The sequence below is a fragment of the Zeus faber genome (genome assembly GCF_960531495.2).
Source record: "Zeus faber genome assembly, chromosome: 16".
Lineage (NCBI taxonomy): Eukaryota > Metazoa > Chordata > Actinopteri > Zeiformes > Zeidae > Zeus > Zeus faber.
In genome coordinates, this window is record NC_137202.1 from 24,586,484 (window position 1) to 24,610,302 (window position 23,819).

The following is a 23,819-nucleotide window of genomic DNA, read 5'->3' on the forward strand; positions in this document are numbered from 1 at the left end:
CTTATTTGTATGTTTATTTTATTCTTTAAATATCTTTAGATATTTTTACTATTTACTAAATGTTACGGTAGCAGGTTCATAATGGTTATTTAGGTTGCACATGCACTATTCAACCTTCATTGAATATTGAGTATATTTTTATATTTTATATTAATATACAAACATATATACACACACACACACACACATATATATATATATATATATATATATAAACACACGCACACAGGGTCAATAGTTTATATACACTTTTATAGAACGTCATGTCAGTCTTGAGTTTCCAACAATTTCTACAACTCATATATATATATATATATATATACGTATATAAATATATATATACATATATATATATACATATACATATATATATATATATATACATATATATATATATATATATATATGTATGTATATATATATATGTATATATATATATATGTATATATATATATATATATATATGTATATATATATATATATATATATATATATATATATATACATATACATATACATATACATATATATATATATATATACATATATATATATAAAAATTTAATTTCAGAGGCTTGTATTGAAAAATGTTTTGTTTGTTTTTATCTCGCCACGTCCCACTATTGATGTTATATTTGTCAAACAAGCTTCAAATCGTCTCAATATTTTTCAGAATTTCCACGTTCGAGCTTCGCGGTCGCGCAGCCGCCGCATGGCTGATGACGTCACACGCATCCCAGCTCTAATTGGCTCGCTTCTGAGCGGAAGTGGCCTCCGTGCCCACTCTTCCCTCTGCTCCGTGGCATCGTCCCGCTGCAGCGACGGCAGCCGCTGTGGGCGGCGCGGTTCCCGTCAGCAGCTCGTGGCGGAGGGGGTCGACGGCGGCGCGCTTCAGGTAAGACGGGGCTTCAGGTGCCTTCACGCCGAATATGCGGTCGGCGAAGCTCGCTCCCCCCGCGGATAAAAGCCAAAGCAGCGAAGCGCTCACGTCGGCGGCAGGAGCGACGCCAAGGCGGCGGCTGAAGACCAACGTTTCCGGTGTGGCTTCTCCGCAGCAAGGGTTCCCTGGTTGTGTAGCTTAGAAGCCGCTGCGTTGAGTTGGGGCCAAGCCGTATGGCCCGAGCTCGTCCTCGCGTCTCACCCCTTTAGAAAGGGGAGGACGGACGGGCGAGTTTTGACCGTTACCGCGCTCTTGAAACGGGTAAATCGGAGCTCCGCTGGATCAGACGCAGGCGTTGCAGCGGCTCGGTGGGGGGACCTAGAGTACCGAGTGAGAAGCTATAAACACTAAATTCACGGTGTATATATATATAAATATACTGTCAGTTTTAAACGTAATACAAACACTGGTGACTCGATGCTGCCTCATCTTTTCACCTTTAAGTTGCAGCTGATAAATCGTTACCACTCAAAAACTTTTTTTTTTTTCCCTCCCCCCTCCGTGCTTTTATTGTGTAGAGAAAATCCCCAAACCGGAAAGGAAGCGTGGATGAATGGCGGCGGAGCTCGCCAGCCCGCGGCGCCCGGGTCTGATAAGCGAGCCGCTGTTGTCTCTCGGCTACACCCGAGCTCGGCCCAGCACTCCGGGTGTAGCCGCACACATACTTCCCGGTACTTCTGGCGCGTCCACGTTTCAGGAAACGTTGCTATTGTGCAGAGAGAATCCCAACACGGTCCATAAATATGAATCATTAGGTCATCACTCATTTCTAGCCCTTGGCCTGGACGCGTTTGACGTGAAGACTCAACCTCCAGTCAGCAGGATGTCACGTGTTCTCTGCATGTATTTGTTTTATATTTCAGGTAAACATCTCTTTTACCGCCGTCCAAGTGCACTTCTCCACTTGATAGATGTCGTGAATCGTCTGACCGCCCGCCCCGCTCCTCGCTGACGTGCCCGAGCAGTGAATTGGGCCAAAAATGTGCTGTTGAAAAAGTTGCGGCGGGGTCGTCGTCGGCGTGCGTCGCTGTGCGGATGCGCCGCGTTACAAGCGATGTGAATAGGTCGCCGCCGAGGGAGATCAGAGGGGACGCGAGGCATGCCGACCTGCCGGCCGTAGCTTGCGTGTGAGCGCCATGCCCAGGCGAGGGTTCCCGCTGCAGGGCCGCGTGCGCTGGCTGTTCCTGGGCCTCTTCCTGCTCCTGGTGCTCCTGCTGTTCGCCTACCTGCTGGAGTGCAGCCCTCCGGCGGACATCGGCCTGGTGCTGCCCGGCCTGGCGGGGGAGGTGTACGGCAAGGAGTACTACCAGGCCTTGATGCAGGAGCAGGAGGAGCGCCACCTGAGCCGCGCCGCCAGCCTCAAGCGGCAGATCGCCCAGCTCAAGCAGGAGCTGCAGGAGATGAGCGAGAAGCTGAAGCTGCTGCAGGAGCGGAAGGAGCCGCCGGGGCCGCAGGGCCTCGCCGACAACAAGGACCAGGAGCCCGGCGACCTGCTGGAGTACCTCCACTCGCAGATCGACAAGGCGGAGGTGAATACGGGCGCGCGGCTGCCCAGCGAGTACGCCCTGGTGCCCTTCGAGAGCTTCACCTCCTCCAAGGTGTACCAGCTGGAGACGGGGCTGACGCGGCACCCGGAGGAGAAGCCCGTGCGCAAGGACCGGCGCGACGAGCTGGTGGAGGTGGTGGAGGCGGCACTGGACATCATCAACAACCCGGATGAGGAGGACGGCGTGGAGGACGACGTTCCCATGCAGAGGCAGAGCTACACGGAGAGCCACTTCACAGAGGGTAAGAGTGTGGTTGTTGATGTGTAATTTGCGGAGGGTGGATGTCTGTAGGAAAGTTGGAGGTTGTTGTCTCAGCATAAAACACTGCTGCGTTATTGTAACGCTTGGAGACGGACAAAGGCTGATATGTATCTGGGTGTGGTGGTACTATTTTTTTTAACTCGTACTGATTTCATAATTAAAAGTTCCTCAAAAATCAATAATAAGCAAAGTAAATGATTGAAACTGACATTTTGAGGATTTGTAGAACCACTTCAGACCCAAGAATGAGTTGGGGGATGATATCCATTCATCTGTAATTGCAGTACAGAATTGTATCTGTATTATTATTATTATTATTATTATTATTATTATTATTGTATGTCCTTCTGAGCTTATGACAGTGAAAATAGAAAATATATTTCAGGAGTATCGCAATGTATTGTTTTGTGACGTTGAGTCATATTAACGCATATTTATCACCAGGGGATCTCCAAAACCTTCGAAAATGTAGCCGTTTGTCACGCAGAAAGATCTAACAGCCAGGGTTTTTCCACCGTCGGTCCGGGAGCTTTGAAATTCCTTTTGTTCCCGGTGTCCTGTCGGCAGGTCTGTACAGGACGGAGCGGGACAAAGGCACGCTCTATGAGCTCTTCTTTGCCAAGGAGGAATCCAGCAGCTTCCGTCATGTCACCCTCTTCCGTCCCTTTGGGCCCCTGATGAAGGTCCGCAGCACGTCGGTGGAGACGTCGGGGGTCATCATCAACATCATCGTGCCGCTGGCCGGCAGGGTCGAAACTTTCTCGCAGTTTTTGCGCAATTTCAGGTGAGGGCCGCCGCCGCCGCCGCTGCCCCCGTGCTTTGCCCCGTGACTCCGCGGATGCAGTTTCGGTGCAGCGCTTCAAACTGCATCGCTGCCAACAAACATGATTACATCATAACATCTCCTCAGTTTTTTTTTTTTTTTTTTTACTGTTTACACTTACACACATTTTTTTTATTTGGGGTTTATGTAATGTTTTTTGCCAATTTGTAGGTTCATATTTAACATTTATACCATATATATTTATTGCACATGACCAAATATTCGCTGTTAATTGTTTGTCTTAAGGTTCCTTTTTAGGTTTATTTAATTGTTTGCTTTTTCTTCTGCAAATTCATCCATCTTCTAGGTAATGTTAAGGTTTGTGTACATTGCCAATTCTTCTGTTACTTTTAGGTTTATATTATTTATCAACGGGTTTATGGTAGATTCCATATTTTACCTACTGTTAATTGTTAACTTTGAGTTTCACTTTGTATTGACATTTCTTGTCTCCATTTAAATTGTATTTCCTATTTTTCAAGTGAACTGCTCTGACACTACAAGTATCTCTCTGTCCATGATGACTCAGCAAACCACGTTGCTGTCACGTTGTGTAACTATTTATTAGATTCTCCCAGAGCAGAGTTGTCCAAAATGAGATATGACAAGCTCGATGTGGAACTTTGTGGAGACTTTAATTCGTTGCCCGACACGAATCCACTGAGCACGACACTTGCATTAAAACAAATTGCATTCACACAAGAACTTACTTGAGATTTTTATTTTTTTACCACGTCACTTGTGTACTGTATGGGGTGAAGATTCTAATTAAATCGGATCGGAATCAAAATTTTAATTCGGGAAATTTAATTTGAGGAATCACTAGAATCCAATGGAAGCATCCGATACCACATCGGACACATCAGTTCAATGTTAGATCATGTTAATGACTCCAATCATTATGTTCTAACGAGCCCAAATGAGGTCAATTTTTAATGTTCAATGTAATGTAAATGTACCGGATCAAGTCAGTGTTCGGTATCAACAGAGCGTTAAAGTTGAGGAATCACAGTCACTGTCTATTAAAAAAGGCATCAGTGCATCCCTACCGTCAGGTGTCTTGAGTGATCGCAGATTGCGTCGGTATTTCTTCATGGCCTTCAAGTAGCATCTCTTTCCAGAAAGTGCAATGAGTAAATGTGGGTTGATGTTTACCCAGGGAGGTGTGTATACAGCAGGACAGACGAGTCCACTTGACGGTGGTTTACTTCGGGCAGGACGGCCTGCAGGACGCAAAGTCGTCTTTGGAGGTGATGTCCAGGTGGGTCTCTCCACCCCCCCCACCCCCCCTTCACAGTCCTGTGGAGATCTAAGTTTCGTGGATCTAAGTTTCTGACCCCCCCCCCTCCAGGGAGGAGGGCTTCTCCAACTACAGCCTCATCTCGGTGGACGAGGAGTTCTCCAGGGGCCGCGGCCTGGACATCGGCGCCCACGCCTGGAGGAAGGGCGACGTCCTAATGTTCTTCTGCGACGTGGACATCCGGTTCACGCCGGAGTTCCTCAACGCGTGTCGCCTGCACTCCTCCCCCAGTACGTCCGCCCTCCGCTGCCCAGCTCTTCCTTCCGTACCGACAGCCCCGGCCGTGTCTCCTGCACCTTCCGTGTGACAGCCCTGTCTCTTTCTTTCAGACAAAAAGGTCTTCTATCCGGTTGTGTTCAGCCTGTATAATCCTGCCATCGTTTATGGAAATTTGGAACTGGCTCCACCCATTGAACTGCAGCTGGTAAGCGTTGTCTGTTCTCATTGTTCATTTGCATGCTGCTCGTAGTGTGTTGATTCAAGATTTGGTATCGATTTGAATTAGGGTGAGCATTTCTCGGTCTTTTGAAATGGAATGCCGGTACTATCTAAGAAACACGGCGGAAACGGAGGCTGAATGTGTTTGCACGCTCACGGTCATTTGCAGATATGGGGGGGGAAATAAATTGCCGTTGCATTTATTTTGAAAACCTAGATTCACAAGAAGGACGCTGGATTCTGGAGAGATTTTGGTTTCGGGATGACGTGCCAGTATCGCTCGGATTTCCTAAATATTGGTAAGTAGGCTGTCGCAGTTCAGCCATGTCACGTCGTTTAGAGCGTCGCACGATGTTCTCAATGGAGTCTTGTTGAGATGAGGATTGAAACCACCGCATGGTCGGAGGGGGGAAGAAACACACCCAGCCTGGTCGAACGTGAACGAGCGACCTGCTAATCAAAGCAACCACGCCCCCAGATATACACATCTTGAGTCTTAATATCCTGTTTATGGATTCATTTTCAAAATCACAAACCACACACTAATAAGGAGAAGTAAACTTGGATATTGGGAGAATTTAACTGTATTGGGGATGGTAGCTCAGGTGGTAGCTCAGGCGGTAGAGCTGGTGGTCTAGTGATCTAAAGGTTGCTGGTTGGATCCCAGGCTCCTCCTGCTAGCATGCTGTAGTGTCCTTGAGCAAGACACTTAACCCCTAATTGCTCCTGATGGCTGCGTCCGTCTGTGTTTGAACAATTGTAAGTCGCTTTGGATAAAAGCGTCTGCTAAATGACTAAATGTAATATTGCTATTGACGTTTTTGACTTCCACTCAGTCTGGGTTATTCTGGAGCACCATCTAGTGGCCATTTGCTGAACTGCAGTTTAAAGCGCCGCCTTGCCTTCGACATTTGGCTGCTTGGTTCAGACCTTCATGAAACAATATCAGCAAAGTGTCCCTCCCTCCCCCCCTCCCTCCCTTCCTCCCCAGGAGGTTTCGACCTGGACGTTAAAGGCTGGGGCGTGGAGGACGTCCACCTCTACAGGAAGTACCTGCGGAGCGACCTGATCGCGGTGCGCACGCCCGTGTCGGGCCTGTTCCACCTGTGGCACGAGAAGCAGTGTGCCGACGAGCTGACGCCCGAGCAGTACCGCATGTGCATCCAGTCCAAGGCCATGAACGAGGCGTCCCACTCGCACCTGGGCATGCTGGTGTTCCGCGAGGAGATCGAGACGCACCTGCGCAAGCAGGCCTTCAAGACCCACAGCAAGACAGAGGAGTGAGAGGAGACCCCCAAACCCAACCCCCCATGACAGTATTGATGCACTAAAGCGCCTGTTTACACACTTCCTGTTCCATTTCAGTGCTGTGGACATGGATGAATGTACATTGATCAATGTGAAATTCAAAAAAAAAATAATAATAATAATAATTTCTCCCAACAAATGACCGAAGGAGAAAATCCAACTCAAACTTTCAATGCAGATGTTGGTGGGATAAATGTTTTTCATGCTTACATCTTGATTATGAAATACCTGTAACATGTACATTTACAGTACGCAACGCAATCGCAACAAACACGGCTTTGGCCTCTGTGGAAAGGTGTATTTGTCTAGTTTATTTGATCATTCCGTGGAGCGCTTTTTTTTTATTTTTATGGTTTTTAAAGGGAGTCGCTCTGCTTATTATTTAGTGTTTGTCTTGGCTTCTCCGGTCAAGGCCTGGAATGTCACAGCCTCCTGCCACTTTTGGGAATGTCCGCAAATAAGATTCCCAGCAGCGTTATGAGAAAGTATTATCACAGTCTGCTATGTCCGCTCTGTTCAAGAAGCAATAACTCTCGCAAAGATTTGTAATTGTAGGAGGTAGTTGTTTGCTTGGGATTGGAGGGAAAACATTCATCCGAAGGGATGAGATCCCAAGGGGGGGTAAAAAAAAAAAAAAAGGCTGCGATCCCTGTGCATGAAATCTGCAGAGATCCCGAACTGAACTCCGTGTTGTTTAGTCCCTCTTGCCTCTTTTCCCAAGACTGTCTACTCCTTCAAAGAGCAGCAATTTACAACCGTTAATGTTTATTTCAGCCTCACCAACGGTCCAGCAGCCATATTGTTTTGGTTATTTTATTATCATTTGTTTTTAAAGGGACTTTTTAATGACTGTGGAAAAAGGGACAACCGTTCGCCGTCCTTCTGTGCGCTGGTACAAGGACGGAGCTGATCTGTACAGAAATTCCTTTTTGAACGTTCGCTTCCAGCACATTCCTGATAACGCAACTGCGGCCGAATGTCAGTCACTCATGTAAACGACTTTGCTAATACTTCCTTTTTTTTCTAAAAACACTCGTCTTTGTGTGCCTACATGCTTTTTCGGTGCTGAAGAGATTTAGTTTAAAAGCAATAGACTTTGGCTCCGAGTTATTCTCTGTCGAGGAGAACGGATTTCACACTGGAACAGAGCGGGTTAAGAAGGGAGAGGTGGACGCACCGTCTGCGTGCGTCGCCCCGACAGACCGCGAGCAAAGTGCAAACGTCATCTCAAACAAGTTGATCCTATATTGCTTTTTGTAGTACGACAAGCTCTCATTGTGTAAATACTCACGGCACCGGTCCTTCCTCCCCAGAACAATTACAACGGTACACAATTCCAGCAAACTAGCTCATGTAAGGAGATGATTTATTTGATGACATTTTAGCCATTGGAATAAAACTTACAGAAGGGTTACCGTTGCATCCGCTTCTGTTATTTCTCACAGATGTTAATTTTTTTCATTATTTTAATATACAGTTTTATTCCAGTGATCAATGACAAAAAAAGTCATTTTCTCCTAGCTTATTTTCTTAATTTAAGATTACATAATAAAACAGCTGTGATCATCCTTAAGACAGTAATAGAAAAATCTAAAGAGGGGGGGGGGTGAAAGAAATTAAGTGGAGATGCCTGTTGAAGTCCAGCCATTTGGACTAATGAACCATCTGCTCAGGATGGATGCCCAGGTTCCTATAAATCTCTTTGAGAATGAGCAGCGCTGTGTCTTCAGATTCCCTACAAGAGAAGCAAAATTCACCATTAGTGACGGACCGTTTCACCTTCTCAACATCAGAACAAATGACTCAGAAGAGGAGCTTAAAAAAATTGAAATTCCCAATTTGTTTATTTCTGAAACCCATGTATACGCTTCTGAACTCCTAGGCGACAGGCATTTAAATTCAGCTCACCATTCGCTAGTCATTAGTAAACCAAGAAAATAACGGTTAGACTTCATCCCACCCATAACATTTCAATGGCATGGTAAAAAATAAAATATCAAAATTCACTTCTGTTATATAATTATTGACATACCAGTAGCACAGGTGGCTCTGGAGGGCGAAAAGGTACTCGTTGAAACTCTCGATGGGCTTCTCCTGCAGGACGTAGTCAATGCGGTTCCCTCCGTTCAACATCCCAATCTTCACATGCGGCTCCTCCTCCCGCTGCTGCTCGGGGCTCTCCAGGATCTTGTGCTCTGCAACGGAAACAGCGACGTCGTGCCGCCGGTCAGAGGCTGTGCGACGGGGCGGCTCGAAACGAGAGCGGTTAGCTCCGCGCCGGGAAAAAGTAATTTCTCGTGGACTTTCGACACCGGTGTGAAAAAAAGCTCCGTGGGAGGTCTCACCCTCGTGCACCTGCTGCTTCTCCTCCTCCTCCTTGATGCGGCTGGCCACCATGGCCAGCTCGGCCTGCAGCTGCGCCGAGGAGGTGTGAGCGCGCGCAAAGTCGTTGAGCGTCTGCCAGGCCGTCTTCAGGGAGCTGATGAAGCCCTGCTTCAGGTCCGATCCCATCCGGGTGAGGCTCTCCTTCAGCTCTGGAATGCAACGCAACAACAAATTTAGCTTTCTGGTAAAAAATAAAATCAAATAAAAATACAGGTGGGAGGTGTAAGGTCATCAATCGAATAGGGGAACCTTTCCACTTAGCAAGAAAGATAACACAGAGGCAGAGTCGTACCGAGGTGGAGCCTCTTTCTGCCTTTGTGGTGCGGGATGAGAACGGGCTTCAGTTCCAGCTCGGGCATGATCAGGGGCTCGATCCTGTACGCCACCGGGTCCAGCTGGAAGGCAGCAAACATGTCCTCGTTTCACAAGGCTTTGAGCATTCAGGGACAATCCGAATCTAACCCCTTAGAAGAGCTGGCGGGAGCTCGGAGCCTTTCTTAACGGTGACGCTTCATCGCTTAGGGGGCAGAATGCGGATAGGTCATAATTCGCACAATTACCGGTTTAAATGTATGAACGAAAAAATAAAGCTTATAATCGTAATTTGGGCTTTCAGACGATTTATCGCAATCATAATAAACATTCGTAATTCGACTGTTGGTTACAAACGTAGTCAAAGAGTGACTGCATTTTGAAAACCGAGTTGCCCAACGTCATGGACCGTTCGATATGTCAGAGTAGAAAAAAACCCAAAACGGTGCGTTTGGGTCAAACTCAGAAAATGCGTTGAGGGCGTCGTAAAAACATGCACCTCAGTGTTAACTCAAGCAGCCCTAAAGGAATGCGAGCTCTGAACATTGGATACCGGGTGGTAGATGTTGAAGAAGCCCTTGCAGGTGGGAAGCTGGTAGGTCTCCTCGATCTTCTCCAGGCCCCGTACCGTCAGGAACATGCCGACGGGCGAGCCCAGGGCGAAGAAATTGACTGGCTCAAAGTCCAGAGAGTGGTAGATCACCGACACCTGCAGAGAAAAACAAACCAACGTTCACTGTGTCGTCCAAAGCGGTTTAGACGTCAGGGGATTCCGAAAAGGTGGTGTAAGATCTGTTCTCGTGTGAGACGTTTTCGTGCCTGTCCGGTGCCGACTTCAAAGTAGTTGTAGTCCACGTGGATGGAGGAAACCGCTTCGCCCACGGGACGCTTCTTGGCGACGGGGAGAGGATCGGCCGCCGGAGCTGCCGGGACGACCGCCTTCGCCTCCTTCACCTCCGCCGCCTTCTCCTGAAAGCCAGCGAGCGACGATCGATCGGTTCGGAAGCCTCTCAGATTTTAAAGATTTGAAAAATAATAATAAAAGAAGAAATAATAAAAATATAAATACAGATATTTTACCAGCTTATGCACTCGCTCTTTGACAAATTTAGCGATCTTTTTCCTGGGCCCCAGTGGAATCCCCATTTCCTTCAGGTCCTCGACGGTGCACATAAGCTGAAAGGAAATAAACTCGGTGAGGCACCGCCGCCCGTGACGGTTCGATTGAAACCGGTTGAAGAAAAAAAAAAATTTTCAAGATAACACTTACAAAGGACTCCACGTCGATCTTCTCCTCGTCGAAGGTGCTCTTGTATTCCGACAGGCCCAGGTGCTCCAGCGCGGCCGCCAGATCCTCAAACTCCGCCCCTTCCTCCTTGGCGCCCTCTTCCGCGGAGGGAGGCGGGGTGTTTACCTGGGCGACGGGAGGAGCCGCCTGATTGGAGAAGCCAGAGGTTCAACTCTTAATTTTCCCGCGTGGTCTCCGATGCAACGGCTTCAACCTGAGGTCGGCAAAGACGCGTCACCTGTTTGTTGTCCACTAGGGGGCCTCCGTTAGCGGTGGGCGCGGCGCTGCCGTTCTTCTGATTCGACAGCAGGTCGAAGAGTATCAGAGAACCTGCCGAGAGCAGACCAGACGCCCCGTGACTTCCTGGAAAGGAGCTGGAAAGTGCAAATTCGATCGAGCGTGCGTCGGCGCGAGCGCTCACCCAGGCTGTGCCCGGCCACCGACACCGTGCCGCTGTAGTCCGGGTTCCTCTCCAGGAACAGCGCGTGGAGCCTGTTGATCTCCAGGGCGACCGTGTCCATGATGGTCTGGCAGTACGTGGGGCTGTTGTAGAACAGCACGTCCAGCAGCGTCTCGTTGGTGAAGTGGCGCAGGCGCCCGGTGCTGGGCAGCGTGATCTTCTTGATCCTCCTGCACGGTTTAAAGAGAGTGCAGGGAATACAGTATGTCCTGCTTATGCTCATCCAAACTCATTAAACGAGCTGATTAAACACATTTCACAATTGTACGGGAAATTCTGGTTGGATGATTAATTATCAGACAAATATTTGCGATTATTATTATTATTTACATTGTATTCATCAACATTTCTAAGATAGAATCAAACGGTTTCACAGAATGACTGATCAGCTCAAATAATTAAGTAATCGAGCTCTCCGCTGCCTCCGGTCGTCTTGGTGCCGCTGTGTCCACCGCCCCCCCGCACCCTGTCCGCTCACCTGTCCACCCCCGTGGCGTCCCCGTGGAGCGCCGTGTGCCACTGGACGGGCAGGAACTCCACCCTGCTGATGCTGTGCTCGTCCAGCGGCTTCTGGAAGTGACTCTGCAGGAGCTTCAGCGACACGCTCCGGAAGTCGTCCACTGAAAACCAGGAGAGATTGCCGGCGCTCGGTTGGATGGATTGGACAGTCCGTCAATGAGGTGAGGGGTGGGGGGGTGGGCGGGGGGGGATAAACTATCTGACGAAAAGATGGTACCGACCACACTCCACCATGCTGCGGAACCTCAGGTCGCACACGGGACCGATTCCGTGCACCATGATCACCAGGTGGTCCACCTTGGGCAGCTCTCCTGGAACAGGGAAGCGTATTTAGTGTTTTTTCATTTTTAAATTAAAAAATAAAAATGAAACTGAGAAATATCGCCCAACATGGGAGAGAACTTGTACCGTCGGGGACGTCGTCGTGGTCGTCGTCGATACCTCTCTTCACCACCCTGGGTCTGGTCTGGCCATCCTGAGTCGTGCCCCACTCGTCCGGCACGGCCGAGGGCTGGAACTGGACAATCACCTGGAGGAGGTTCGGGAGCAAAAAAAAAAAAAAAAAAAAAAAAGGGTCGATAAACGACGGCTCATAATTGGGCTCTGCATGCGATGAGACACGGTCCTCACCTTCGGGTTGTGCATGACGATCGTCTCTCCGGACGGGAACTCCAGCCGACGGTGCCACTGGTTCGTGGACACGGCTTTCTTGTATTCTGCCTGAAGGGAGATCGCAGGCGTAAGATCAGCGCTGGACTCAAAGGCTTGGATGCACACGACGGTGGAATTTAATTACAATGTTCAGGTGACGGAAACATGAATGGATATACGTGACAGACGGTTCCCAAATCTGTCGTCCAAAACAACATATCCCCAGTTTACTCCCAGCATGATCCCAGTGTTTCCCCAATATGCACTAGCAGCGGTGGGTGAGAGTGTAATGTGCAATTTGCACCCCTGTCTCCCTCTCTCTTTTCCCGTGGGTGCTAATTCTGCTTTTAAATTGGTTTAAGTTTTTTTCCTCTTACAAAAAAAAAAACAAAAAAAAAAAAACAAAACAAAGAACCGATTAGAGTACCGTTAAAGTACCGGATCGATAAGCAAAATCGGTAAGCGTAGTAGTACCGTTAAAACCTGAATGACGCCCATGCCTACATATCTGTGACATTAACAACATTTGGAAGATCCTTCTTGATACGTTTCATTTTGGTAAAAAAAGTATTCCCAAAGATAGCAGCTACTCCACATTCACCAAGTCTTCTTCCTGGAGGCGGGGCCTTACGCATGGGGGGGAAAAAAAACAGAAAAAAAAAAAAGGTTTTCCCGCACGTGCTTCACCTCCACTGCTGCTCCATCCTCGAGGAAACACTGGATCCATTCAAACTTTGTCAGAAACACCGTCATTTGTAACTGTTTAAAGCTCCCTTCACACCTCACACGACAGACGACAAGAACTTACAGGAAGGCCATTCAATACCACGGAGAGTCGGATTCCGCAGCTGTGGCGGCTTAAAACTAAGTACATAAGTCACATACGTTAAAAAAAGGGTCATGTCATGTTAATTAGGTTATTAACTAAACAAAGCTCTTCCGACAGCTAGGGAGGATCCCACTGTTGGACCTTCGAGGCTTTAGAGTAGTGTAGGTGGATCAATGTCTTTATTTATTTATAAATATAGCACTTAAAAAAAAAAATACTTTAACAAAGTGCTTTACAATCCAAAACATCCTTTATAATCTGCAAATTCCCTCCGGATATGAATCTCTCACACACACACACACACACACACACACACACCTCCAGTTTGTCGCTGAACTCCTCCAGGTAGGGGATGAAGCGGCTGTCCGTGTCTCCTTTGTAGAACCAGGTGCAGCGCCGCACCTCCGTGGGCTCCTCCTGCCAGAACACCGCAGTGCGCATGCGGTCGTACAGCTGGACGTCGTAACGGCCTCCGTCCGTGCGCACGACCACGCTCTCCGGGTCTGGTTGAACTAAATGATGAATCATTCAAAATCTTCAGGTTTTTTTTCCATTATCCTGCCATATTTTATAGCGTACAGTTAATTGTGCGGTTTATTGTTCACCTTTTCCCCAGATACTGACTTTTCCCCTCCATTCCTATATTTTTATTCTATTGTTTGTAAGTATTACTGCCGGTGAGCTGCTGGGACATTGCAATTTCCCTCCAGGGAGGAAAAAAGTATTTACCTCTCATTTTGAAGTATCATCTGTCGACATATAACTATTTCTGGTAGACCAGAGTATCAGAAGGCTTTAAAAATGAAATCCTAATTTACCCCAGAGAGTTAAAGTGTTCTCTTATAAAATAAAATGAGTATCTAATTTGATAAGTATGCCATCGATTCCCTTATTGATCCCTTCTGTAGAAATAACAATATTAGCTAATTATATCCATTCCTTTGATATGTGTATAATGTTAAGAAAGTTATTGTATCGGACCATATATTTCATTGTTGGATGTGACCTTTAATTCTTGGTCTATACTAGGTATTTTTCCATCTTTAACTTTTGAATGTTTTTTCGTTTTCTGTTAATTTTAGGTTATAGCTCTGGTTTATCAGTAGGTTTACTGTATATTGGCAGACTTTTTCTTATTGGGTATAGTTAACTGTTAGGTTCATTGTTTATTTTCCAAATTTTCTATATATTGCCATTTTCTTTTTTCATATCTTTATTGTATTGCTTTATTATTTTTCCTATTGCGTTGACGTGAGCTGCTGAGGCATTGCAATTTCCCTTTGTGGATGAATAAAGTATCTATCCATCTATCTACATATGAGTGATTGTGACACCTATCAAGAGGACAAGTGTATCTCATAATGCTTCCTACTGGCTGGCTCTTATCTGCTATTCAACATAATCCTTATCGAAATTAAAGCATGAAGACAAGCGTGGTACGACAAATAACTCAAAAGAATGAAAGGTGTTGTGGTACCAAGCATGTTGACAAGGGGACTTCCTCAGGCAAATGTTATACCTAATGAAGGTCCTGAAACATCACTACACATAATAAACAGCTCTAATAACCTACCTTTGCATATTTTGACAACTGTTCTATTAACATACGCGTGTGTGTACCTGTGTGACGCGGCTCGTCTTACCTGAGTTGTAGGTCTCCTCCAGCTGGAGAGAGTCGATGATGCTGAAAGGGAGCCAGACACACTTGGATTCCACCTCTTTGCAGAAGAACCAGTGAGGCTGAACGGGCTCGTAGACGTTGTAGTTGTACGGCATCATTGGATTGGCCGGGACAAGTGCTCCTGCGGTGTTGGCATGAGGTGGGGGGCCGTGCATTTGTGTGGGAGGGGGCTGGGACTGACAAGAGAGAACAGTGAGAAAAGTGTTGTTCCGATGATAATAACAACATAAATATGAATAATTTTAATTTCTATAGTATCTTTCATACTCAACATGCAACTCAAAATGCTTGTCATTAATATAAGGCAATGAATAAGAAATGAAAAGCAAATAAGCCACATGCATTTAATAAAAATAAGTAAATGTCATACACAATTTCTGTTCCTGGTCATCACTTTAGATCTCAACGAATGATTTTAAATCGCATTGAAATATTCGCGTATTAGAGTGAAACATTCAAGGACCACAGTCATTCCTCAGAGAGTGTTTTCCCTTGAATTATTGTTCTATGAATCGTTTTTGCAACATCATGTTTGTTTATCTTAAGCTCTTGAAAAAAAACCCCACTGAAAAATAGAGAAGGTTTAAACTGCGAATACATGTGAAGGAATAGCCTCTCCATTCCCCAAAGCACCACAACGGGACCGGTCTGACCGAACCCCTGCGGCTACCTGCGTGAACGTAGGTCCTGCCGTGTGGAACGTCTGCGGCGGAGAGCCAAGAGAGTACGGGTTGTGCTGTGGCAGGTGAGGCTGCGGCGGCTGGACCTCCGGCCCTGGGATATAAGGGTTGGCTCTGCTGCTGAGGGGGGTGTGGCGGTAGGGGTTATGACTCTGAGGGGTGGCGCCCAGGGGGGGCGGTGGAGGACCCGCCCCTCCCGGCGGAGGAGTTTGTCGCCCGATGGGGTTCTGGTAAACGGAGCCGCCGAAAGCCATGGCGGGGGCGGCTTGCGGCCCGGGCGGCGGCGGGGCTGCGCCGACGCCGACGGGAAGAGACGTCGGAAAGGCTGTCGCCGGGGCAACAGCGTGCGCCGGTGCCGGCACTTGCGGCGGTGGACATGGCTGTCGACCATGACCAATGGAGGCAAACGGGTCGCTGCTGGTCACAGGATTGGAGAAGTAGCTGAACGTGGAGGGGGCCGGAGCGTTGGCAGAAGTCTGGCCGAGAAAGCTGTCCTCTTCGCCGACATCAGTCGAATCATCTGTGAAATATCACGACGGGGAATGGATGTCGATTATGGAATAGAAATGAACGTATTGGTGTAGAATTGGGAGAAAGTTACATATCCAGGACTCTAAATTCTATTATAACACATATCAAATTTATAAACACTCAGCACATCCTTGCCATCAACAAGCAGATCAGTCCTAACACATCAACAGAATATGATGTCAGTCACGTCAACCTGTCAACCGGCTCAGCAACAACAAGGTATCAGCTGATGTGGAGTAAAGGGGCAGCGGGGCTCAACTAGCTAAACCGCTAGGCTGTCTCCTCTCCCCCGTCGTCCCGTCTCACCTCCTGACAGCAGCGCGGGACCGGCGGCCTGGCTGACCGGGATGAACGGCAGGTTGAAGTTGAACTCCGGCGCGGCGCTGAACAGCAAATTCGCGCTGGAACTGGGCGCGTTATTGTTTCTCCTATCAGCCATCTTCCCCCAAATATATTACACGTCGCCAGTCGCTGAGGAAGCAGCCGTGAACCCGGCCCACAGCCGGAAGTCAGAGCGGTTCCTGGTTCATGTTTATCCGCTGTGGAAAGCGGAAGGATGGGTCGGAGGCTGCGGCAAGAAACCGCCATTTCTGGGATCGCGCCACCTATCGAACGGGATGAGTTATGACACCATACAACTCTACGTCCAATAAACGTAAACGTCCCAAGTGTTTGATTAACAATACTTATAATAAAAAGAGAGAGAGAAAAACTAAAACTGACAATATGGCGTACACCTACAATCAACGATCAAGTTCGTATCAACAATTCACTCGCAAAATATAATAAAATACAATGAAATAAATAAAACAGGGCGTTTCGGGTCGTGTTCAACCCCCCTCCCCTCCAGTCAGTTACTGGATTTATAACACGGGGCGATCGCGGAGCTTTCCGCTCCCCGCGTCGGGGACGCCCCGGCGTCAGAAAACGAGCGCGCTGCTTTACTTTTGGTTTTTGGGTTTTGTTTTTGTTTTTGTTTTTTTTTGTTTGTCTTCTGGCGGAGCCGTGACGTCATTTTCCCGCCCTCGGCGCGGCGCAGGCGCGTAGGGGGGGGGAGAGTGAAGTTACTGCGCTCGCGCTGCACGAGCTCCCCGCCGCCCTCTGAAGTTTTAACGAAACAAAACAAAACGAAGCGAAACGAAGCGAAGCGAAGCGGGACGAAGCGCCGCCGCCGCCATCTTCGCGTCGTTCGTCGTCGCTCCCGGTCGAAGGATGCCGTCCTCAAGCGACTGGATCAGCGACCCTTTGGGCGTCGTGAACTCGGTGTTCGGTAAGAGCCCGCACCGGGACACGCCGGCGTGACTGCGCTCGGGCTCCGCTAGCCGGCGTGTGCTAGCCGCGGTGGCACCGCGGGGGGGCGGCCGCTCGTCGCCCTCCAGCCTCTCTGTCGATTAAGTTGGTTTCGCCGGCTCCGCGGGAGGGAGGGCGGCGGCCGCTCATCGCCTTCCGGCCTCTCCGGTTAATTAAGTTTCCATAACGGGCTTCGCCGCCACGCGTATTAAGCCACCGCCCGATCAGTCGCGATTATTTTGTGCAGTGGGGGGGGACAAATCGTCCGATTCCACAATCGCAACGCGGGTTCATCCCCTTTTTTTGTTTTAAACCGATGCGATGTTATAAGTCGTCGCAGTGAATATAACGTGAATAGTAGAGGAACTTCCACCAGTGCTGAAAGAAATTAACCTCGTTTCCCAATTGATGTGATCCAACCAGCAATGCCAACGAATGGCTCTTCTGCTATAGACTAGTATTATTTTATCATATATACACACACAATGAATGAATGATAACACAATGAACAAAAAAGATGAGTACATCGTTTATCGCTTTTATATCGGACATTTAATCGGCAACTAAAATGCTGTGATCGTGAGTTGAACCAAATGAAAGATAAAGGTTTGGTTGAGCATAAGCAGCAGAGCGGACGGGTCATTCCGGCCATAAATGACAACGTTACACCGAGCTTTACGCCGAACCGTACCGCTGCGACCTCGAATGAAATCTAAATCCAGACATTTCCCGTGTTGTTTCAGCGTCCTCCCAGAACGACCCGGAGGCCGGAGGATGGGAGTCCAAGGTGGTGGAGTTCTTCAGGAATCACCTGCGCGACAAGGAGGCTCACACCTGGGTAACGTGGCTCGGCTCGGCGCGGTGAAAGATCCGATCCTTTGGGCGGAGTTGGCGCGACGTTGCCGTACGCGGAGCGTTGGCGTCCACCCACCCCCCCAACCCCCGGTTCTGCATCTGAAGGCCCCCCCCCTCCTTCCCCCCCCCCAACCCGTCCAGGTTCCGTCCCTGAACGACGTCCCGCTGCACTACCTGAAGCCCAACAGCCTGGTGAAGTTCCGCTGCTCTGTCCAGGACATGTTTGACCCGGAGTTCTACATGGGCGTGTACGAGACCGTGGATCCCGCCACCAAAGCCAAAGTGAGCGCAGGTTGCACAGTGAACGCAGGCGGGCTGAATCCTGCAGCGAGATGATGCATTTATATCCGTTTATTTAGTATTTAAAGCTAGTTAGTAGTAGAACTTAGTAATTCATATTTAGAATTTATACCCATAACAATAATTGATCCTGTGCATAGTAACACATTCTGTGTATTCCGTGTAATTTTATGTCTATTTATTTTATTTATATTCTGTCTATTAGTATATACTTTATTTTTTATTTTTTCAGACTGTTAAGCTTTTTTATTATTATTTTTTTTTTTAATATAATTATCTGTAGTGAAATGCACCAAACCTCCCCTTAACAAATTCCCAGTATGTGTAAAGGGGCCCGAAGAATATACCAGATTCTGACCTAAACGTCCGTTAAACTTTCTGTTCTACCCCCAGGTTTTGAGATGCGGGAAGTACAAGGACGTCACCGAATGCGGGGTGAGTCCCAGCTTGATGAACCCGCCATCGCTCGTGTGCGTCGAGCTTTGCCGCACCGAGCCGCGTTGTTTGGTTTGGTCCGTGCGTTTCATCTCGTTATCTCCCGTCTTCAAGGTGGACCTGAATTCGGCAAACACGGTGACCTTGGAGAGACAGACGTTCTACTGCGTTCCTATCCCCGGAGAAAGTTCTTGGGTGAAAGAGATATCCTTATCTGGCGTGGTCCCGGACAATGCCGGGTACCTACCGGGTTCCTACCAGGTCCTTGAGGTGCTTGAATTTCGTCCCCCAGAAATTTAAGTACTGGAATACCTTGAAGATAGCCCTTTTTGTGCTGAAGTGCTTGAAAAGTCCTTGGGGAAAAAACGAAACAAAACACGATCTTTGGAAACCTGCGATATTCCCCTGGTTTTGTTATTCAAAACGTAACGTTTTACAACATAGATGATTCCAGGGAAATGTACATTTAATCAAGCTAGTTGGAAAAGATCACTTATAAAAGTAGATGACACTGAGATTAACAATAGACATATAGATATACTAATATAAATAAAAGACAATGAAAATGATATTTTAATTCATGAAGATCACATTGAAAATGTATTTGTTTTGTGTGAAGTCCTTGAAAATAGTACCTGAAAGTCCTTGAATTTTATTTTGTCACGCCAGAATGAACCCTGTCAACCATGAAAGTGAAATGTCCATTTTCCCAGTTCACTTCTGTGTGTTCTTTTAAAGAAATGTTTGCACACCGCTCGCCGCAGTGTTCCTTAATGCCGACAGCACGCGTACGCCGCGTCCAGCCAGGCGAGGGTCGTCCCCTCCACCTCGTACGTCCCAAACAGACAGAAACGCAGCTACGAGGACGATGACGACGACATGGACACGCAGCCGCAGAGGCAGCGGGACACAGGTAGGACGCCCCCAACCCCCCAGATACAAGTTGGACCGTCTTCCCCACTCGCCTCTTAACGCCAAACTCTCTCAGGGTCCCAAGGCCCCGCCCAGCCCCACGCCAACGGCGACGCTAAACGGCAGGAGACCAAGGCCCCTTCGAACCAGGCACCGGCCGCCTCTCACCTCGACCTCAACTTCCCCCTGCCGGGAGAGACGGGCCCATCCTGCCTCGTTAAGGTACTGTCAAGCCTCCAGACTAAGCTTATTTTTTTTAATATTTTTTTTTCCCCACCACCTTCTGAAAAACTATTTGAACCGTCCCAAAGTTAATTCAAAGGATCGGGAAATACATCTTTTTTATTGTTATAGAAATACTTGCTTTCATGCATGCATGTTGACTGAAAGTAAACTTTCTTTTATCAATATACTGTAGATCATACGACATCATTTTAGACCAAATAGATGACAATAAAAATCACAGACTAGCAAACCGCCTGCAGCCAGCAGCAGCAGCCAGCAGAACTGATGCAAGACTGGAGAACGATTTGTTCGCAGCGAACAAATGTTTAAAATGATTCCGTAGTCTGGACTCACTCTGCATTCCACCTAAATAAGACATTTTGACAGGAATGGGATAATTCATGTGAGAACGCCGTTTACTCTAGTCTCGGAGCGACTGAGTCTTGTTCACTGTTCCACGGAAGTGCGCTCATCGTGTATTAAGTCGATTGAATCAAATCGAATGACTCTTTTTACTGAGTGGCTCCTCAAGAACCGCGCCTCAAGTATAACCTTTCATCACTAGCTGAACTCTCGCGCTCTCTCTCTCTCTACATATCACCAGAGCAGATGCTCTGCTGCAGTGACGGCAATAGATTAGTCATTTTCGAGATGATGGGCAGATTGTTTTAAGAAAAACAACCCTCCCAGAATGTGTCCCAGGGAGGTTTTCTGTTTGTCCCAAATGCATATTTTATCATCCTCAGGTCCTTGAAGTGCTTGAATTTCATCCTCAGAAATGTATATACTGGAATACCTTAATAATAGACCGTTTCATGCAGAAGCGCGTGCGTGCATGCGACCAAGATTATATTTTAATGAATACATTTCCTTGAAAGTCTTTAATTTAATTTCTCAATGCAAGAATGAACCCTGCCGTTAGTCTCGAGATCCGTAGTATCATCATCACCGTCGTCATTTTATTTTTTATTTTTATTTTTTTACCAGGAGGTCTCCTCATCTTTGTTGAACTACAAAAAAAATAAAATGAAAATTGGTTCTTTCTGGTATTAGACTACATTAAACTTTATTGTCACTAGCAGAGTACAGGCACAGAACCAATGAAATGCAGTTGACGTCTAACCAGAAGTGCAAAAGAAGCATTTAAATACCAAAGTGCTATTTGAGTACGGTGTTTCTGTGCAGTTATGCAGGCAAAAGAGATGTATTATGTACAACAGTGTAAGGTTATGAATACAGGTTTGTCAGGAGTCTAGGGGGATTATGTACAGAGTATAAATACTACTATATATAATACTCATATATGTATGTATGTGTGTGTGTGTGTGTGTGTATATATATATATATATATATATATATATATATATATATATATATATATATATATATATATATATATATATATATATATATATATATATATATATATTAGTGCAGGTTGTGGAATATAAAAAAAAAAAAAGTTGTAAGTTAAAAAAACAGTATTGACCAGTGTCTGTATCCCCATCGTCAGGTGTACGAGGACGGGGACAGCTTAAAACTGAACGACACGCTGGAAGTCTACGGGATCCTCTCCATCAGTCCCGCCCTCAGCGCTCTGGCCGAGGAGAAGTGAGACGCTCGTTCCGTTGTCGTCGTCTTTGTCGTCTCCCTTCCTTCACGTCATCGTGCTCCATCTCTCCCGACAGAGACGCCTCCTCGTCGTTCCTGGACGCCGCCGAGGGCATGGAGACTGCCGAGGAGCAGCGCGTCCACAGCCCGCCCGCCTCCCTGGTGCCCCGCCTCCACGCTCTCTACGCCAAGCCACTGCCGCACAACAACCCGCTGCTGCCCCCTGCTGCCCTGGAGGACAACGCCGCCTGTAAGAGATCAACCCGCTGCCACGAGCTTGCCAACCATGAATTACAAATTTAAGGACGAAATTACACTGTCTCTATAAGCTTGCACCGCCTTTCCTTAGTGTAACAATTTAGATAGATAGATGGATGGGTGGCTCCCCGGAGCTCACATCATAAACAATAGGCTAATAATAAATAACTATAACATAACAATTTTAAATAAAAATATTACAATTAAACGGGTCAATATCTTGATGAAAAAGTGAATGTACACAATGACTGTACACAATATAATATAGTTATACAGAGTATACTATAGAGTCCCTGGATGTATTTATTAAGGGAAAATAATCACCCATCACAACCAAAGTGATTCCTTTAGTAGGGGAAACACCGGTCCGGCAGTTGAGATTGGGTGTTTTAAACCCCCTCAAACCCCCCCCCCCCCCCTCCTCAGTCTTGTCGTCCACTCTGCGCGAGATGGCCGCCGTGAAGACGGAGCTGCTGGCCTTCCTCACCCACGCCCTCCTGGGAGACGCGCTGGCGGCCGAGTTCCTCCTCCTGCACCTCATCTCCAACGTGTAAGTGTGCTTCCCACAGAGCCCTATCCGCAGCCGACAGTCGACACCCCCCCCCCCCTTGTGGCCGCCGGATGAACTGTGTCCGTTTCCCGTCGTGAAATACTGTCTGGGGGGAACGTGAAAGCTTTTTTTCCAGTACAATAGGGAATAGTTTGATCAGATCGACATTTACCATGATCCAGGAATGAGTTTAAAACTCCCTTTATAGTGTTTGCAAAGTGCAAAAAAATTACATTTCACTTGTATAAAAAATATTTATTGATAGTGAATATGGTGACATCCAAAGTTAATGAAGTCATTATTTTATATTTTAGTGACAAGTTGAAAAGAAAACAAGTTGAAAATTAGAACGCATCTCAGAGCCTCCACCGGACGTTCCGTAACAGCTTTTGGGTGCAGAGTCTGACCTTCCGTAGGAATTAATGGACCTCCAGTGTGGGCTCTCTGTTTGTCGGCTTCGGTGTGAAGCGTGCCGGTGGGCCCGTCCGGTGCCGTCCCAGGCCGTGGGATTCCATCTTTTTTGTCCTTTTTCAAACCGCGGTGTCGTCTGTGCCCCCCCCCCCTCCCCCCCCCCCCGCAGGTACTCCCGGCGAGACGTTCTACCGCTGGGCAAGTTCACCCTGAACCTGAGCGGCTGCCCCGCCTCCCCCTCGTACACGGAGCGGCTCTACCAGATCATCCAGCAGCTCGTGCCCTGCGTGAGTCAGCGTCGGAAACGTTGCGCGTTTTTCGCCGGGATCGTCATCGGAGCCTGTTTGATGCCGAGTCCACTTTCTGAGCTTGTCAGTTGCAGTTGGTCTGGGCGGTCTGGGCGTACTGGCGTGGCTTTTCAGAATTTAGGAAAACGATATTGTTTAGCACTGACGCACAATGGTAAATGTGGAGAGACGACACACCCCCCCCCCCCCCTCCGGGAGGCAGCTCCACACAAGTTTTGTTTGGCAACTAAACCCCAGTGAGAAAATAACCTCCTAAATTTTACTTGGTGCATTTTATTTGGTGTTTCTATTTTTAAATCTGTTCTTTGACTATTGAGTTACTCACAACTACTTAACTTGAGATGGACAAGGGTCAACTTGCTTGTTGAGTTTCTTTTTTTTTTTTTCTTTTTTTTGAGACGGTTGAGACGCAGTTTGGAATCCTACATACGAGATGCTAATTTTACGACCGGCATTTTTCTTTTCTCTTTCGTCATTATCACATCCCAATTCGGGACGAAACAATCTCGCGGCGGAGCGCGCACCGAGTATGCGTGCCATTTGCGGGGGGGGTAAACTTCCCTCCGGCTGTGAGTAACAAATCACAGGTCAGTTAATTTGAGACGCCGCGAGGTGTTCGGAGCGGTCACCAGCAGCGGATAAAATAACAGATGAATCAGACACGTAGGCCTGGCGATGGGATTTAGAAGGTTAAAAAAAACAATGTTTTGT

The 23,819-nt window shown here is 47.4% G+C and overlaps 3 protein-coding genes across 4 annotated transcripts in view; 2 read left to right on the forward strand and 1 right to left on the reverse strand.

The window, feature by feature from the left end:
• The first annotated feature begins 794 nt into the window (after nt 1-794).
• csgalnact2 (chondroitin sulfate N-acetylgalactosaminyltransferase 2) lies at nt 795-8,031 on the forward strand. The gene is made up of 8 exons (XM_080016634.1): nt 795-895; nt 1,804-2,728; nt 3,316-3,532; nt 4,731-4,832; nt 4,923-5,101; nt 5,201-5,295; nt 5,527-5,608; nt 6,301-8,031. Exons 2-8 carry the CDS (start codon nt 2,077-2,079, stop codon nt 6,591-6,593), a joined length of 1,620 nt encoding a protein of 539 aa, XP_079872760.1. The 5' UTR covers nt 795-895; nt 1,804-2,076; the 3' UTR covers nt 6,594-8,031.
• A 146-nt stretch (nt 8,032-8,177) lies between these two features.
• sec23ip (SEC23 interacting protein) lies at nt 8,178-16,544 on the reverse strand. The gene is made up of 18 exons (XM_080016633.1): nt 16,260-16,544; nt 15,413-15,942; nt 14,705-14,918; nt 13,380-13,573; nt 12,212-12,301; nt 11,990-12,110; nt 11,803-11,892; nt 11,541-11,682; nt 11,024-11,232; nt 10,841-10,932; nt 10,585-10,749; nt 10,395-10,490; nt 10,134-10,283; nt 9,868-10,023; nt 9,295-9,397; nt 8,963-9,151; nt 8,650-8,812; nt 8,178-8,352 (listed from the first exon to the last, which is right to left on the reverse strand). Exons 1-18 carry the CDS (start codon nt 16,390-16,392, stop codon nt 8,271-8,273), a joined length of 2,919 nt encoding a protein of 972 aa, XP_079872759.1. The 5' UTR covers nt 16,393-16,544; the 3' UTR covers nt 8,178-8,270.
• A 358-nt stretch (nt 16,545-16,902) lies between these two features.
• Nucleotides 16,903-23,819, forward strand: part of mcmbp (minichromosome maintenance complex binding protein) — a 9,979-nt gene continuing 3,062 nt past the window's right edge. Inside the window, exons 1-11 of one of the 2 annotated variants that reach the window (XM_080016251.1) lie at nt 16,903-17,223; nt 17,987-18,081; nt 18,240-18,380; nt 18,792-18,833; nt 18,948-19,037; nt 19,620-19,746; nt 19,822-19,967; nt 21,484-21,581; nt 21,659-21,831; nt 22,266-22,389; nt 22,970-23,087. In XM_080016251.1, coding sequence (XP_079872377.1) covers nt 17,166-17,223; nt 17,987-18,081; nt 18,240-18,380; nt 18,792-18,833; nt 18,948-19,037; nt 19,620-19,746; nt 19,822-19,967; nt 21,484-21,581; nt 21,659-21,831; nt 22,266-22,389; nt 22,970-23,087 — 1,212 coding nt within the window. In that variant the 5' untranslated portion in view covers nt 16,903-17,165. Of the gene's footprint in view, nt 17,224-17,986; nt 18,381-18,791; nt 18,834-18,947; nt 19,038-19,619; nt 19,747-19,821; nt 19,968-21,483; nt 21,582-21,658; nt 21,832-22,265; nt 22,390-22,969; nt 23,088-23,819 lie in introns of both variants that reach the window. The other variant, XM_080016250.1, reaches the window with a different exon arrangement.

What these genes read in the sequence shown, in the direction of transcription:
- csgalnact2 (XM_080016634.1), top strand. Translation starts at nt 2,077, where the DNA reads ATGCCCAGGCGAGGGTTCCCGCTGCAGGGCCGCGTGCGCTGGCTGTTC. An exon ending in TCTTTGGAGGTGATGTCCAG is followed by an intron (nt 4,833 to 4,922) that starts GTGGGTCTCTCC and finishes CCCCCCCTCCAG; the next exon opens with GGAGGAGGGCTTCTCCAACT. An exon ending in CACCCATTGAACTGCAGCTG is followed by an intron (nt 5,296 to 5,526) that starts GTAAGCGTTGTC and finishes TTGAAAACCTAG; the next exon opens with ATTCACAAGAAGGACGCTGG.
- sec23ip (XM_080016633.1), bottom strand. Translation starts at nt 16,392, where the DNA reads ATGGCTGATAGGAGAAACAATAACGCGCCCAGTTCCAGCGCGAATTTG. An exon ending in AGATCGACGTGGAGTCCTTT is followed by an intron (nt 10,491 to 10,584) that starts GTAAGTGTTATC and finishes ATTTCCTTTCAG; the next exon opens with CTTATGTGCACCGTCGAGGA. An exon ending in CAGAAAGAGGCTCCACCTCG is followed by an intron (nt 9,152 to 9,294) that starts GTACGACTCTGC and finishes GTTGCATTCCAG; the next exon opens with AGCTGAAGGAGAGCCTCACC.